This window comes from Canis lupus, chromosome 4 (assembly GCF_003254725.2).
Source record: "Canis lupus dingo isolate Sandy chromosome 4, ASM325472v2, whole genome shotgun sequence".
NCBI lineage: Eukaryota > Metazoa > Chordata > Mammalia > Carnivora > Canidae > Canis > Canis lupus.
This window is the reverse complement of record NC_064246.1, coordinates 20,838,179-20,856,089: the sequence shown is the minus strand read 5'-3', so window position 1 is coordinate 20,856,089 and position 17,911 is coordinate 20,838,179. Positions and strand designations below refer to the sequence as shown.

General features: G+C 47.0%; 1 protein-coding gene across 5 annotated transcripts in view; it reads right to left on the bottom strand.

Moving 5' to 3' along the window:
* Nucleotides 1–17,911, bottom strand: part of HK1 (hexokinase 1) — a 119,898-nt gene that overhangs the window by 26,049 nt on the left and 75,938 nt on the right. For all 5 annotated transcript variants that reach the window (XM_025435319.3, XM_025435321.3, XM_025435320.3 and 2 more), the window contains 5 exons: nt 9,951–10,099; nt 4,944–5,063; nt 2,276–2,371; nt 1,632–1,731; nt 1,333–1,516 (listed from right to left, as the gene is read on the bottom strand). In XM_025435319.3, coding sequence (XP_025291104.1) covers nt 1,333–1,516; nt 1,632–1,731; nt 2,276–2,371; nt 4,944–5,063; nt 9,951–10,099 — 649 coding nt within the window. The remainder of the gene's footprint in view (nt 1–1,332; nt 1,517–1,631; nt 1,732–2,275; nt 2,372–4,943; nt 5,064–9,950; nt 10,100–17,911) is intronic.

Here is a 17,911-nt window from a genome sequence, read left to right as displayed (position 1 = left end):
AATGGATTGGGAGGAGAAAAAAAAAACCTTTGGCTGTCAGAGCTTTGGAACTGGCACCCTTATCACAAGTCGGTACCCCAGTCTCAGGAAGCAAAGTGGATGTTCAACTCTGGCATTCTCTTAATGAAAAACCCAGTTATCCATCACCACCATTCCCAGTGGAGGGAGGCTGGCCATTGATGCGATTCCATTAACTTGGGTGGAAAACCCAATCATCCAGCCTGGGGTATGGAGATCTGTGGGTGATGGGTTTCAAAATGACAAAGGAACTCCCTTTTCTCTCTGGCACAAAGTAAGGACTAGTAAGCCAACAGGGTCAATGGACATCTCTCAGCACACTGACAGCATCCAACCCCAGGAAAAGGCTGTTGGGATGGCGATCAGAAGGAGCTAGCAGCACGCTGGCATCACAGAGAAATAGGAGCACACACTTCAGGAACTAAGTCACTCAAATCAAGAGATGCCCACACTGCCCTGAATAATGTCACTCATACCTCCGGACCCAGGAGCTCTCCACGGCCAAAACTAACCTGCCCAACAAGTCTGATGCTCTTTATCAACTCTCATCCATCCAGTATACACGGCATGGAAGAAGGGTCTCCATTCCCTGGCTTCCAAAGGACTCAAATGGTTTGCCCCCGCTCCTCTGTATGATGGGCATGTACCTATGGGACACAGCTCCCCAACTAGCTCTCAAGGGCTGGACAGGAAGGGGCTAGTCTGTGTCCTCAGAGCCTAGCACAGAGCCCTCAGGACACTCACTCTACCTGCTTAGGAGATGCCACGTTTCCTGCGTGGCCTCGCTCGCCCTGAGCGGCAACACCAGTGACTACAGCGCGCACAAGTGTTTTTAAGCCTTAGCTGTGTATTAATGCTTCTGTGCTCTTCATCTTCAAAATTTTTCACAAGGACACAATTATAGCGTAATTCGACAAGAAAATCATTTAAAACATGCTTTTAAAGCTGTAGATGCAGGGCGCCTGGGTGGCTCGGTCAGTTAAGTGTCTGCATTCACCTCAGGTCAGGCTCCCTGCTCAGTGGGGAGTCTGCTTCTCCCTCTCCCTCTGCTGCTCCCCCTGCTTGTGCATGCATCCTCGCTCTCTCTAGCTCTCTCTTTCTGCGTCAAATAAATACATAAATAATCTTTAAAAAAATTTAAAGCTGCAGACACCATGGCTGCGTATCTATCCAAAGGAGGGATGGATCACGCAAATCTGATGGGTTTCTCACTTTGTGGTCACTTGCCTTTCTGCCCCTTTCATCTGAACCCTACAGCTTTCACTTATATCCCCAAAGTCAGGCCCACGACCAGTCAGAAAAGGTGGGACTCACAGCTGCTTCCCAGGGTTGAGAGAGCCCCGGTCTATCTCCCGGTCGAACTCGGTGCGGATGTCTTCCAGGGACCCGTCGTCCCCGAAGGCCCCCCACTCCGTGTTGATACACATCCTCCCCTCATCGCCTTCCACCAGGTCAATGTGCCTCAGTTCCTCCATGTAGCATGCATTAGTGCCAGTGCCTTGGAGAGAGAAACCAGATCAGAAGCCATGACCACACAAAACCCTGAGAGGAGGCTGCCCATGCTTTCTGGAAACACTGGCTGAGGGGCGGACATGAGAAAGGGGTGACATTACCAATGATGAGGCCGACCTCACACTGCTGGTCATCATAGCCACAGGTCATCATGGTCCCCACTGTGTCATTCACCACAGCCACTATGTTGGCGTCGTAGTCCTGGGGACACGGAAGGGGTGTCACCGTCCACTCTCACATGAGAGCACAGGTCACCCGCCTGCGAGAGAGCACAGCCAGCGCGGCTCCAGTGGGCTGTGCTGCTCTCATCACTGCTGGCACTCACATCCGCCTGATTAGGGCGCGGTGATGACATTATGGAAACTGCACGGTCACCTTCATTACCTGGCTTAAGATGCTTTTCAGAGTGGATTTCCCACCCAGAGCCACGGCCCTCTGGAAAGCACGCACTCCATCCCTGTGATCCAGCCGTGCGGGCTGCGCCTGTCAGAGGAGGCGGCCCCTGCCCGAGGGCTTGGCCGGTGGGGGGAGCACCTCACACAGCCCTGCTTCAAACCACCCTGACCTCCTGGTCTGTGGACCCTCTCTGTTCATCCGTCCAGGTCTTCCAGACACCCCATGTGATGGCCCAGGCCATGCAGCACTGTCCCCAGGAAGGGCCCCATCTGTTTCAGACCCCAGCCTTCTCCCCACAACCTCCACCTCCATGTGACCCAGACAGGCGGCCCCTAGAGAGAGAAGTTACCCCGCGCTTCTTGATGGCTTTGTTAAGCAGCTTCACCACATCCATCCCCTCCACTCCACTTGCTTTAAATTTCTTTGTCCAGGTGATCAGGATGCCCTGTAAAGGAGAGCAGATGGGGGATGGACGAGCACTGTAGGAGCCCCAGGTCACTGGGTAGGCGGGGCGGGGGGCTCCTCAAGGGCCAGGGACAATGCAGAGGCCCAGAGAGGACAAGCAGCTTGCTCCAGATTGCACCAGGTAACCACAGACCCTGTCCCATCTCCTACTCATCCATCTGTATGAGGGACTTCTCTGGGGGCTGCCATGGAAAAAACCCCACAGCTCACACTAGAATGCAGTAAGTGTCTGGCCAGGAGAGGAGTGTCACAGGGCACGCAAATCTAACTGGATGTCAACTGCACTTTTCTCTTAAAAAGAGACAAAGAGAAATCTCATCATTACCTGATCACCCCTCCCCACTGGCAATCTAGATCCCAGCTTCCACGGCCCCAGGGAAAGGAAATCAGAGCCAAATGGGGAAGAGAAGCAAAATACCAATGAAATTCTTGGCTACTGAACTTAAAGCCAGGTCCTAGAGACTTAAGGATAATACTGACTAAATATGATTTATGCCTCTTCCCCAAACTTGGAGTTTAAACCCCATCTATAAGCAGCAACTCCACTATTTATACAATATGACCCATTTCTATTTCTTTATTAGAAAAGAAACATCAAAAAGGATAGGCAGCCAGTGGTCACTCACTGGGGAATGGGGAAGGGTAGGAATTTTACTTTTTTGCTTTACATCTTTGTGTTATTTGTATAAACAGCTTTACATGTTGCTTTTTTTTTTAAGATACTAAAAAAAAAAAAAATAGTTGTTACACTTAACTGTTTCTGTCTGAATGGAGAAAGTTGCCACACATGCAGCAGGGTTGGGACGAGCTGATGCTTGGGCCCCATAGGCCTCTGGGAATGCCACAGGGATGGGGCGTTTGCCCACATATGGCTGCCCCAGCTCCTGGTGAAAGCCACCCGGCCCGTTAGATGCACAGCAGGGTGAGTGCTTGTACCAATTCCAGAAACTCCTGGACACTGTTTTCTTCCCGTCAACCCTAACCCCCCAAAAGCCTCTGAGAGTATGCTGTAGAAAGAATGTTGGGGTGGAAATCAGGAGACCAGTCCTGTCCTCACACCTCTGCCCATTTCCTTGTGGGAAGCTCTGCAAATTCCTGAGGGTCATTTTGCTCATTTGTGGAATAGGCAGCTAGTCTAGATATGGACAATCTTCAAGATTCCAGGCAGCCTTGAAGAGTGGGCATAGGCCTCCCCACCATGAGCAATTAGTCTGTGGTCCACTAGTTTCCTAGGCCGGGCCACATTTGGTGTCCCAATGCCAGATACCAGAGCATCTGGACTGGCCACAGCAGTCCTGATGGAGACAAGGGGACAGTAGTGTCTCAGAGGTCTTTAATGCGGGGAAAGAGGGAGGAATGGGTGATGGGAGTGCCTGGGATTCCGGTCCTAGCTCTGCCCTGCCATTAATAAGCCCTGTGACCTTGGGAGGTCTGGTTCTCCATCTGGGGAATAAGGGACTTGACCTACTGAGCTCTCAAGCCCCTCCTAGCTCTCACATGACGTGATTACACAAATGATACAGATGAAAGGGCTCCAGGGGCAAGAAGCTGTGCCTGGGACAGGGGGCTCACCCTACTGACAAAGAGGTACAGGGAAGCTGCCCAGAAGTACACAGGGTGCTGTGTCTACCAACGTTACCATCCTGCAGAAAGCAGACTGGTGTCAAGCATAGCACTGGAACCAAAGTGCCCAGAGCTAAACTGGGCTCTGCTGCTCCCTGGCTGGGTGGTCTTGGATAGGTTCCTAACCCCTGCCAGCCTCAGTGTCCTCCTCTGTAAAGTGGGAATCATGAGCACTTCACTCACGGGTGTGTCTGAAGATAACGTGTTAGCTGGGAAGCGTGCATGAGAGCAGAGCCTGGCACCTGATGGACCCTCCGTAATGTTAACTCTCAGGATTCCTGTTATGAGGAGTTTGTTCACAGGTCGCTGTGTGTGCATGGTCTGCCTATCCATGTAGAAAAGACACGAGGCTGCATCTATGTACTCTGTCTCCCTGCGATATGCTGAGGTACAACGGAGCCACAGAGTATGTCTGAGTCACTCCTTGCTAAGCAGGTGAATGAATGAACAATGACCACCAACAAGGTGGGTGCAATGATCCCTGTGGCTGAAGCTGCTCGCTGGCAGAAGCTGTGGAGGGACAGCCCTGGCACCTGAGGCAAGGGGTCTTGCCCAGATTCTCCACCCCCAGGATGGCCCCCAGGCAAACACCACACTGTACAACCCTGACAAAAGCCTCGCCAGCCTCTCTCCTCTGTCACCAAGCCTACAGGCTCTTCCCTCACTAGCTTATGTTTCATGGATGTCTCTACCTACGCAAGGGCCACAAATACCATGATTCACCTCCAGAAATATGGAAATCATTAGGTAACTGAAAAGATAAACACGCTATTTTTTTAACCCCACATTGATTCCTACAAATGTTTTTTTTTTTTTTAAATACAACATAGGCAGGCCATCAAGCTGGTGAGCAAAGGGGAAAAAAGGGGCTCATCGACCTCCCCACGCTGGGGCTTCTGTGGGGCCCGCCAATCCCAGCATGTGCTTACCTCGTCTATCTTGGACTGCCGACAAGGGAAAGAAAATGTGAATCCCACTGGTAATTTCTTGTCCTTGATTTTTTTTTTCTCCATGAAGTCCCCCAGGCACTCGGCGACATGATCAAAAAGCTGGAAGAAACATGAGAGAGCTGTCAGCAGGGAGAGAGGGGAGCTGGCATTTGGGGTGGGGGGGATGTAAACAATTCCCTCTGCACACACTGAGAAGAGTGGGGCCACGCTGGCTGCCCATCCCCGTGGCCCATTCCCGTGGCCCTGCTGGGAAAGCCACGCTGAGTGGGAATGCTAGAGAAACAGTCCCTTAAAAAGAGCCTCCCTGTGGACCAGCACAGCAAAGCCCTCGATCAGAACTGGCCTATTAGTAGTCACTAATACGTCTGAGTGCTGAGGAAATTTCAAAATAATAGAAAATCCCCTCACCCCCTCCTAACACACAGGCAATGAGTGGGTCTCTATCAGCAACCCTGGCCCCTTCTTTTATGTCTCCATCTCTATCTACCTCAGTCTGTGCAAATTCCAAACACTCTATGGGCAGTTCCAGAGGCTCTAGTCTACTTGTGTGATTTCACAATCTTTAAACTAACTTCTTTTTACTTTTTACAGAAGTCTGATACACACACATGGAAAAGAGCACACATCCTAAGCACAGAGCTGCCCACTTGTGTCATCAGGACCCAGGTCAAGAAACACAACTCTGTCGGGCAGCCCAGGTGGCTCAATGGTTTAGCGCCACCTTTGGCCCAGGGCGTGCGTGATCCTGGAGACCCAGGATCAAGTCCCACTTCAGGCTCCCTGCATGGAGCCTGCTTCTCCCTCGGCCTGTGTCTTTGCCTCTCTCTCTCTCTCTCTCTCTCTCTCTCTGTCTCTCTCTCTCTCTGTGTGTGTGTCTCTCATGAATAAATAAATAAAATCTTTAAAAAAAAAAAAAGAAAAGAAACACAACTCCATCAGCGCCCAGACACATCCCTCGACTCACTGCCACCACCTAACCCCACAAGGGCAGTTGGCAGCTGCTCTGACTTCCAGCACTCTGGATTCTTTCTGCTGTCTGTCTGCTACATATAAATGCAAGGAGGGTGCACTCTTTGGTGTCCGCTTTCTTTCACTCAACATTACGTATGGGAAGAGTCACCCACATTGTCACGTGCCTCTGTAGACTATTCCTTCTAATTGCTGCATAGTAGTCTGTGGTATGCATACACTGCAGTTTATTCAGTGTATTTTAGTTTAAGCTTGCCTGCTCCATGACACATTGCCTGGGATAGGCATAAACATCTTAGGATCCACTGGAAAGAGCACAGGACACTGTTCCCATAGCCTCTGCACAAATACTGTCAATGAGGGAAGGCTCATCCCCTCTAAGGCAACCTTTTTGGATCTCTCTAATATCTCCCCTCATCTCTAAAACGTACCTACAATTGAATATAATGTTTTATATGTGTTCTGAACACAGGAGAGCTTAGTTGAACTAAGGAATCTCTCTTTTCCTTAGCTCTATACCCCTATTAATGTAATCAAAGCATATATATGTTTTTTGGCAACCATGCCGCAGTCTCAGTAACCCAATCTTTTTCACATGGCTATCATAACACTAGACCTCCCCTATGTATGGGATTTGCACAGCTACAGAGCTTCTAGAAAGCCAGAAGAAGGCAGCATTGGCAGGGCCAACCACATGGTCACAGGAAGCAACCCCAGCCCATGTTCCCAGACAAGGCTACTTCCTGAAAGCTTTCCTTGCAGGGATATCCTCAAGAGGGGCCAAAAGTCACTATTCCTTTCCCCAACTTTACCCAGATATTCCTGACCCAGCTCTAAAATCTGACCCGCCTGCCAGAGTAAAGGAAAACCTGCCGACTTTGACTAAAAGCCTCTGTCCCTGACTCACTATTGCTCGGACGATGGCTGCAGCCAGTGACTCCGACTCAAGAGACACATGACCACCTTCCCTGGAGAAGCTGGGCTAAGCTTCCCACGACCCACATTTCTAAGTAATATAAATCCATTACTAAGTCCGTCAGCGAGCCCCGCGTCATCTGCTGTCACAAGCCCCTGGCCCCCCTGTGGCCCTCAGGAAAGATGGCCAGCCAGCTGAAGGGAGGCTGGAGGGAAGGCTACAGGCAGGAAGTAGCAGGGAGAAGGCCAGCTGTAGAAATGGATTCCCATGGAAGAGGTGCTCTAAGGGCTCCCAGATCCAAACCAAACACCTCAGCCCAGCAGTGCTGTTAAGAAGGAAATGCTCATGGCCCAGGAGCTCCCAGCCTGTTTCAAGAGACAGGAAGCTACCACCAAGCTAACCCAAGTCTGGGACCCATCAGGAAGGGAAGTTACCCAGATCCACAGGGCTCAAGATTCTTGTGTCTAAAAAGCATTTTTTTTCCTCTAACAACATAATCATTATTTTAAAAATCCCCACACAGATTCCATTTCTCCGACTAAAAAGGATAAAAATGACTACAACAAAAACTTACATATTTATGATTCAAAATTTCCCAAACTAAAGATATGATTTTTAAGAAGGTTGCATTCATGCTTCCAAGAGTATTGTTAAACCTTAAGCTGAGCTGAACCTTTTGGGATACTTGTGTGTGTGTGCGTGCGTGCGTGTGTGTGTGTGTGTGTAGAGGGGTAGAAAAAAAGATAAAGCAAATAGTTAAGAATTGGGGAATCTGGATGAGGGTATCTACCGGAGCTCTTTCTGTTTATCTTGAAATTTTTCTGTAAGTTTAATATTACTCCAAATAAAAGGTTTAAAAATCTATCTAAAATTCCTGCATATTAGAGAAGATGAAATCACAACCCCATGAATTCAGGACTGTTCCATAGACTGTGAGTCTGAGCTTGCTTCATGAGCACAATGGGGCCCTTAGCTTCCTACAATATTCTACGGGCTGATAAGAAAAATGGTCCGCTGATACTTATTTTTAATCTCAAACCAAAGTTCTGAAAGAGGGTTCCCTGTTTCATCCCTATTTTCAACTGCCAACCCTCTTCCTCATCCCCTGGACTCTCCTCCTTGCCCACAGCCCTCACACTTCCTGACCATCAAGAAATTTTAAAAACAATAAAGACAAGCCCCAGGCTCAGAGTGTTCCACGTTGCTGAAACTGCAACATCTGGAACCAGACTACCTGGGTGCAAATCCCAGCTCTATCACTTATGAGCTGTGACCCAAGGGGCTGGTTACTTAAAATCTGAGCCTCAGGTTTCTCATCTATAAAATGGGAATGATGATGAAATGAGTTAATTCATTCAAAGTGCTGACACCAGTGACCTGTACGTAACAAGCACTATGGAAGTACTGCTGTAATAATAAATACACCATCATTACCATCATTATCATCACCCTCATCACCTTTTTTGTTTTTGTTTTGCAGACTGCTTGAAATGAGTAGAGGCAGAAACATGGCAGGAAACAGTGATCCTAGAGCTGAGAAGATGAGGACAGAGGCTGGGAGAGATGAGGTCCTGGGGGCGCAGTAACAAAGAAGTCACTGTGGCAGTGGATATATAGCCAAGTGTGCACCTGTTGGGGGGTACTCCCTTAATTTACAAACCCTGCTCCTCAAAGGTCAAGCCAAAGCACACATGAATGTCTCAGCCATGGGGGAAGAGTCCTGATGGTGAAGGCAGCAGAGGTGGCTAAACCCAAGGACTTGTCGCTCACAGTGAAGGTCAGTACTTATTGTCAAATGAAAGGAGCAGGATGCCAACTCGAGGCTGCTGGCCACTTGCAGGAAGGATAAAGCAGCAACCACTGAGCAGGATTAGGAGACCTCACAGCTGGTTGTCCTCATGCACTCATAGGAAGGATGAGCCAGTTGCTGCAGCCCAACAGTGAAGGGATAAGCAAGGGAACCTGCAGGCAGGGCCATCCAATGAGTGATACACTCATTTCATCGGCTGCCTGTTCTGATGACAGTGTCTTCTTCCATGCTCCGTGGGACACAGTCAGAAAAGCCCTAAGCCCAAACCTCCACGAGCAGGTGAAAGACTAGGATTAGCCCTTTTCTCTCCGCAAAAAAAAAAAAAAAAAAAAGCCCAAAACCAAACCTCGGCAGAAAGCTTGCTCCAGGCCCCACCGACAGTAATTTAGAAACAAAGTGGAGTCAAGAGGAGAAGGCTCCTGGGTCTCATCTCATAGTCCAGCTCAGAACAAATGAGTTTTCTGGAGAACTTAGTCACGAACCTTGACATGAACACACCCTTCCTAAAACAAATATTTGGCAAGCAATGAATACATATCCTGGGCAGTGGCCATGACTCAGGAGGCGAGCTACAGACCACAGGAGCCTGAACATCTCCAGGAGACTAGGCAGAGCAGCTCCCACACCCAATGGGCTAACAGGACACAGAGTGACAGACACAGAGTGTCCACAGGGTCCTTAGTGAGCTAGGGCCCCACCATTCACCACAGCCAGCCACAGGACAAGAGGCCTTCTGATCACATCCACAACCCCTTGGCCAGCTAGGGAAGGCAGTCCTTCCACGGGCACCCATGAAGGGGAGGGGCCTCAGGTATCCAATGTGAGGGAAGGGGGTGATGACAGTTTGTACCCAGGACTCTCAAGAGACCATTAAATCAGGTAGCCAGGAGCCCTTGACTATCCCTGGGACCATGAGCTCAAGTTCCTACTGCCCTACCAGGTGACAGCCATGCCCTGGGCCCTAGGTGAGCTAGGTGAAGTGGCCAATGACTTGAAGGAAAGAGCGTTTTCACCCAAGGACTCTGCTAAACCTCTGCTAGGGAGCCAAACCCAGGATCCCAAGGGAATGAATACATTTACCCCCACAGCTGCCAGGACCCCTCTTTATACACTCCCGTCCACCAATTTCCCCAGAGAGTGGGCTCTCCTTAGATGGTCACACCCTTCCACCAGGAGCCCCCCTCCACATGAATCTTTGAGGACTCCTCTCACGGGTTCAGCCATCAGTGCTTGGTCTAGTTCCCGAACGTCTGAACCCACTGGGGCTGATCAGAAGGGAGAGGGGACCCACCTGGCTTCCACTGCCGTGCACGATATTCTCCGGGGTGTCGTAAATCTCGGACTCCATGTGAACATTCTGGTTTTGCTCATGATTCACTTGCACCCTCAGAATTCGAAAAGAAGACCCGCCAAGATCCAGGGCAATGAAATCTCCCTTTTCTGTTTAGGGAGACAACAGGTATCACATCAGCTTCGTATGTTACAGGAAGGCGTCATGCTTTGCTTGCTTCTTGACAGGTCTGGCTGGCCTGCCTCCTCCCATGCAAACCTCATCCAACCACTGCTCTGTCTGGAAAATGGGCCAGGGAAACCCTCCCAGCCTGGCATGCAGCAGGCCGGCTCCAAGGAGGGGAACGAGAGACCCAAACTCCACACAAAGCCCCACCTACACTTTCTCTAATTCCCTATCCTTTCCCCCAAACAGCATTGTTATCCATAAAATAAAAACAGGTATTTCAACTCAGAGTAAATCCCACGTCTGAGGTCTCTTCCATGCCTTGAGTTCCTGTCATCTCAGGGAGTCTACACCCCGACTTATTCCCCAGGAGATTTTTTTTTAAATCATGGTATCATATATATAACATAAAATTAACTACTATAACCATCTTTAGGTGGTGTTATGTACAATGTTGTGCAACCATCACCCACCATCCATCTCCAAAGCTTTTCATCAGCCCTTACAGGGTAACAAAACTTAAGAACCATCAGACAGTCACTCCTCACTCCTCCTCCCCTAGTCCCTGGTCACTGCCACTCTGCTTGCTATCACTACAGATTTGCCTAGTCTGGATAGTTCACAGACATGGAATCACACAATACTTGGCCTTTTGCGTCTGGCTTATTTTACTTTGCATAATGTCTCAAAGTTCATGCTGTAGCATGTGTCAGAATTTCACTGCTTTCTGAGGCTGGCTGATAGTCCATTGTATACAGTTACCACACTGCCTATCTACTCACCTGTCGGTGGACACCTGTGTTGTTTCTAAACAGGGAATGTTTTTAACAGAAATCCCTCTTAGTCACGTAAGAGGAACCGGCCTGATATGGTTACATCCCTTGGGCCCAATGTCTACACTAACTAGGGTGGGGCTGAGTGGGACAAAGATAATGGGATTGTATGTCGAGGCTACCAGACAAGCAGCAAGGGAGGCGGCCGTGGGAAGATCCCAAACCATCAAGCCACCATCTAACCATTCTTTACCTTGTTTCTCATTAGTAATTGTTACACATGCTTCTAAAAACTCAGTTAGGGCAGCCCCGGTGGCGTAGCGGTTTAGCGCCGCCTGCAGCCCACGGCGTGATCCTGGAGACCCAGGATCGAGTCCCACGTCAGGCCTCCTGCATGGAGTCTGCTTCTCCCTCTGCCTGTGTCTCTGTTCCCCGCCCCCGAATAAATAAATAAATCTTTAAAAAAAATAAATAAAACTTAAAAAAATAAAAATAAAAATAATTAAAAAAAAACTCAGTTAAAATCTGTTAATTTTACTGCCGAGGGACATGCCCAACTGTCCCAATGTGTATCACGCCAGGGGTGACAGCCACTCTTGCCATCCCAAGCCCCAGTCATCCCCTAGGTCCTCAATCCTACAGCAGTATAGATACAAGTCTGCTTGGGATCTCATTTTCCTAGGGAAGCATCTTTAATATTCTATTTTTAGGTAACGGTATTGTTGAGATATAAATCACCAGACAACTCACCCATTTAAAGTGTGCAATTCGATGGTTTTTAGTATATTCAGTTATGCCACCATTGCCACAAACCAGTTTCAGAATGCTTTCATCACCTCAGAAAGAAACCCTGAACTGTTTAACTATCACCCTCTCAATCAAGTACCCGCTTGCTCCACTGCCCCTAAGCAACCATTAATCTACTCTGTCTCCAAAGATTCACCCATTCTGGACAGTTCATATGAATGGAATCATAAAGCATGAGACCTCTTGTGACCAGCTTCTTGTTGTACCATGTGTCAGTACTCCATTTCTTTATAGTCAAATAATCCATTATATTGATGTACCTCATTTCATTGACCCATTTGTCTGTGGATGGATATCTGGGTGGTTTCTACCTTTTAGTTATCATGAATACCACTGCTATGAATATTTCTGCATAAATTCTTGTGCAGCTGTTTTTATTCCCCTTGGGTATATACCTAGAAGTAGAACGCTCTGTCAACTGGTAATTCACGTTGAACTTTTTGAGGAACTGATACTAGTTTTTGAGGAGCTGCCCCATTGTCCAGCCCACCAGTGATATATAAAGGTTCCAACTTCTCCACATCCTCAATATTTATCATCTTACTTATCTTCATTTATACTTCTCTAGCTAATGACAATGAGTACCTTTACATGTGCTTCTTGGCCATTTTTTACCTCCCTTGGAGAAATGTCCCCTCAGATTCCCCAGCTTGTTTTAAAAATTAGATTGTCGGGATCCCTGGGTGGCGCAGCGGTTTGGCGCCTGCCTTTGGCCTAGGGCGCGATCCTGGAGACCCGGGATCGGGTCCCACGTCGGGCTCCCGGTGCATGGAGCCTGCTTCTCTCTGCCTGTGTCTCTGCCTCTCTTTCTCTCTCTGTGACTATCATAAATAAATAAAAATTAAAAAAAAAAAAAAACATTTAAAAATTAGATTGTCTTTTTGAGTGTTGAATTTTAAGATTTCTTCATGTTCTAGACATAAGTCTCTATCAGATATATGATCTGCAAATATTTTCTCTCATTCTATGGGTTGTCTTCTCCCTTTCTTGATGGTGACTTACAAAGCATAAAAGTTTTTCACTTTGATGAAGTACAACCAATCTATTGTTTTCTTTTGTTGTTTGTGCCTTTGGAGCCCTATCTTAGAAGCTGTTGCCAAATCCAGGGTCACAGAGATTCACACCTATGTTTCCTGCTAAGAGTTTTATAGTTTTAGTTCTTACATGTAGGTATTTGATCCATTTTAAGTTGATTTTTCTTTATGGTGTGAGGTAGGGGTCCAACCTAGTTCTTTTACATATGGATATCCAGTTATCCCAGCACCATTTGCTGAAAAGACTGTTCTTTCCTTCACTGAACAGTCTTTGCACCTTTGTCAAAAATCAAGCGACCATGCACGTATGGGTTTCTGAACTCCGAATTCTTTTTTCCTCAATGTTGATATAGAACTGATATCCTGAACTCTCAGTTCTGATCCACTGATCTATTATCCTTATATCAGCACCACAGTGTCTTGATTAATGTTGCTTTGTAGTAAAATCTGAAACCAGGAAGTGAGAATCCTCCAGCTTTGTTCTTCTTTTTCAAGATTGTTTTGGCTATTCTGGGTCTCGTTCTTTTTTTTTTTTTTTAAGGTAATGGATGGTTAGTAAAAAAAAAAAAAAAAAGCTTCTCTTTTTTATAAAGTACACATATCTTTGATTCTACCAACTTGTAATCTCTGACATACTGCCCTATTTCTAGAACTTAGGATGGTGTTTGATATACAGTAAGAGCTCAACAAATACTTGAACTCATGAGGGTGGTAAAGACTCAATGAAGGAACCGAAGATTCTCACAGCAGATTTTCACTATTATTATCCTCTCTCTCAAGTTCCTTGGGAGAAAAACCACAGCCTAGGCTTATGTGCATCTACACATGGCACCCAGAAGAACTCAGTAAATACTCGATGGCTGCTTGATCACAGGAGTTGGTGGCCTAATCATTCACTCATTCAAGGTAGTCCTGCTTATTGTCATTAAGCACAAAGCAGTGCTGCTGCTGCTGGTTGACTGATTTTTTAAATAACAGCTTTATCAAGAAATTATTCATGTATTATACAATTCATCCCCATTTATTTTTTTAAGGTTATTTTCATTTCAGTTCATTACAATTCATCCATTTTAAAGTGTAGAATTCAGTGTTGTTTTTCTTTTTTAGGATATTTACAGAGTTGTGCAACCATCACCACTACCTAATTTTAGAACACTTTCAGCATCCTGAAAAGAAACTCCATACCCACTTCCCGGCAACCCCTCTTATCCACCAACCACCACAAACCTACTGTCTATCTCTACAGATGTTCCTACTCTGGACGTTTCATATCAATGGACTCACACAGTAGGTGGGCTATTGCAGATCGCTTCTTTCATCTACTATACCTGAAGTTTTCAAGGTGAATCTATGTTGTGGCACATATTAGCATCTCAGCCCTTTCTATGACCAAATTATATTCTATTCCATGAATATGCCACATGATGCCACTGGTTTTAAAGTGCTTCTATGGTCCAAAGGAAACAGACCCAGGGAGAATGCTGGGAAGCAGGTGTCACAAATTTGTAGGAAATTCTGCCCCTGACTGTGTGGTTTGTTCAAATCAGTTCAGAGGATTTTTTTGGTATGGGGCGCTTTTTTAAAGATTTTATTTTTAAGGGATGCCTGAGTGGCTCAGTGGTTGAGTGTCTGCCTTCAGCTCAGGGCGTGATTCTAGAGTCCTAGGATCGAGTCCCACATCGGGCTCCCCGCACAGAGCCTGCTTTTCTTTCTGCCTATGTCTCTTCCTCTCTCTCTCTCTGTGTCTCTCATGAATAAATAAATAAAATCTTTAAAAAAAAAAAAGATTTCATTTTTAAGTAATCTCTACTACCGAGCATGGGGCTCAAACAAACCCAAGATCAAGAATCCATGTTCAACTACTGACTGAGCCAGCCAGCCAGCCACCCCAGTTTTCTTAGAGTTCCCATCAGAACCCTAATCTCCATGGTGCTTACTGCTACCCAGTTAAAAAACTGAATCTGGTATGAGGGAGGTGGCATCCTCTCAGGAGGAAGAATTACTTAGAAATCAAAAGTACTTTTCTTTTTAAAGATTTTATTATTTATTTGAGAGAGAGAACACGAGTAGACCTAAGGGCAGAGGGAAAGGGAGAAGTAGACTCCCTGCTGAGCAGGGAGCCCGACATGGGGCTCAATTCCAGGACCTCAAGATCATGACCTGAGCAGAAGACAGATGCTCAACCAACTGAGCCACCTAGGAGCCCCTGAAACTCACTTTATTTTACCACCAACTAACTTTCACTGAGCCTCCGTGCACTCTGTATGAATGGAATCACAGTTGATAAGTGCTTCATACACATCATTTTATTTTTAACACTCTCAACCTTATGCAGTAGGTACTGTTGTGATCCCCATTTTGCAGGTAAACAAGTGAAGGATGGGAGGGGTTAGGTGACTAGCCCAAGCATACAACCTCAGTGGCAGAGCCTGAGTGTGAATCCAAAGCTCAAACTCAAACTGCCTGCAGAACAGACCTCATGAACGAGGGTCCCCAAGGGTAGCAGTGGAGTGAGACTTTAGTGCAACCAGAATGGCAGGCTTTCATTCCGGGGTTCCTCAATACCCACCCATGACTCTTTGCAGCTCTTGGCTTTGTTCTGCTTTGTTCTCCAGTGAAGACAACGAAAACTCAATAGGGCAAACAATTCTAAGCCACTTGTGAGTATTAACAGGCACCAAAGCAAATACCGTGCTAGCATGAAATTATGGGTACTTTTTGTTTTGTTTTGATGTCTTTACTTAATTAACTTTTTACTGTTTTAATGTCTAAATAAACATTTATTTTTTTTCATGCTTTACACCAACTTTACATCATAACTTAAAAACACACACACACACAAAAAATGACCAATTTGTCAGTTGCCAGCCTGGTCAGAAATCTCATTTTCGGCTCAGTGGTTGAGCGTATGCCCTCAGCCCAGGACCTGATCCTGGACACCCAGGATCAAGTCCCACATCGGACTCCCTGCATGGAGCCTGCTTCTCCCTCTGCCTGTGTCTCTGCCTCTCTCTGCCTCTCTCTGTCTCTCTCTCTCTCTCTGTCTCTCATGAATAAATAAATAAAATCTCTAGAAAAAAAAAAGAAGTCTCATTTTCAGTTGAATCAAAGGTCTAAGTGAAAGAAGGTTCTTGAGCTCAAATTCCAGGCATCTGCAGGGAAGCTGCTGTGTATTGGTGTCAGCACTGACACAGATCAAGTGAAAGCCTTCAGCCTCTGAGGCAGGAGGGGAGTCAGGTCACAGGCAGCACCTCTGCAGGACTCAGGCCTAAAATTTTTCAAGCAGCAGAAGTGAAAGTGACCTCAGCTGCTAATAATGGGAGGAATCTGGCCTTAGGATACATGGGGCCGGCCTCATTTCTGCAACTCTACAAAGGCCCATGCCCCATCCGGGCCTCCCACTGCAGCCTGTCCACTCCAGCTCTCCACTGCTCCTTCCTTCAACAAGTTTAGGGTCCCAAGAAGTTAGGGTCAGAAACGGCAACCAGAAAGGGTGACTTTGGGATGTCAGGACAACACTAAATACTGGACATTCCCTATACCTGCAGGTGGGAGTCAACAGATTTGAGGGGTGCCTGTCCCAGAAGGCAGTTTATAAGGAGTCACTGTCAAGCCCAGTGCAGTTCCCAAACCTACCCTGAGCAGTGACCCTGGTTCCAGGGTGTGTTTGAGATTGCTAAAGGAAATGGCAGCTGGCACCTCTTTCTGTAAATCACATTTGCAGCTCAGGAGACATGGGACAAATACCAACTCATCTTCTTGGTTTATGGATAAGGAGGCTCCAGCCAATCTAGCTGAATGACTTGCTCGTGGTTATACCTTTGGCACAGCCAGAGCCCCTCTCTTTTCTTAGTGGCTCACATACTTGCAAATATCGTGATGCGCATTCTCTTCTGTGTGTATGTATGTGCCTTATCTTCCCCAGTTGGATGACAAGCAACTTGAAAGTGACTGCTTACTTCCTTCTCCTCATGCTAAGTCTTGCACACAGCAGGGAATCGGTGTTTACTGCTCGTTCAAGAGAACTGTCCGGGTCAAATGCCTGTCCGTCTAGTACTATTCTCTGCCCAGCAGAAGCCACTGAGGAATGACTTCTGGTAGAGCAAAAAGATTTCCAGTAAACCTTGCTGGCTGTCTAGCATCTCTTTAGATAACTATCCTCCCCATTTTTCATCTCAGGTCATGGGTAAACTGTCGCTCTAGCGCGACCAATGTGGGACCCAGGTGCATGATCCAGGAGCATCCAGAGTCACCTATCCTGGCCATCACAACTGGTTCAGGATGGGCACATGACCCAAGTCAGCCAATCATCACCCCCTCCAACACCATCACTGGGATCACTAGCACGGAGGCGGGGGCAGGGAGGGCAGACCTTTGTCACCATATGGAAGACGTGGCCTTTGAATGCAGCCAACACACAGACTACAAGAATAAGAGATGGGTGAGTCCCAGGATACAGAAGCCAACTTACAACTAGATTTCCCAGTTATATGAACCTAAAATTTTACTTTTTGCTTACACAAATTTGAGTTAGATTTCTTTCAACTATAGCCAGAAGGCTCCTAAATTCAATATTCTTTATTAGGGAAGGAAGCCCCCATTACCTACTTGCCCTCCATAACAAAGTGCGTCTATTTTATCTCTGGTTGGTTCACCAGTTAGAGCCATGGTGTCCCGTCACCCCATTGCAGAGGCACCAGAGCCACAGCCGTCTGTGGGCTCCTCCACATTTTGTGGGGTATTAGGGTGGGAGTGAGACAGCCTGCACTTGCTTTTCCCTTTTTTCTGCCTCCTTCTCCTGTGACATCACAGAGATGCCAGTGAATTCTGAAAAATTCTCAATCATTTTTCCCCAGGGCTAGACCTACATGTTTAGGCCTGATGTTGGGCATCCTCTGACTGGCTGTATCAGCCGGGAAGGGCCTTCCCAAAGAATTCTTACAAAGTTAGCTATTAGATGACACTAGTGTTAAGGAGAAGAAGGACCACTGTAACTCTCACGGTGGTCTGCACTTTCCAAAGCACTTTCATTTGATCTTCTTGCAGCCTTGTGAGGCAGAGAAAGTAGGGTTGAGAATCCATTTTACAGATGAGGAAATGGAGACATATGGAGTTAAGTGACACCACCAAGGTCAGTCAAGTAAGAAGCAGCTGAGCCAGAGATTAATCCAGTGTTCTGTGT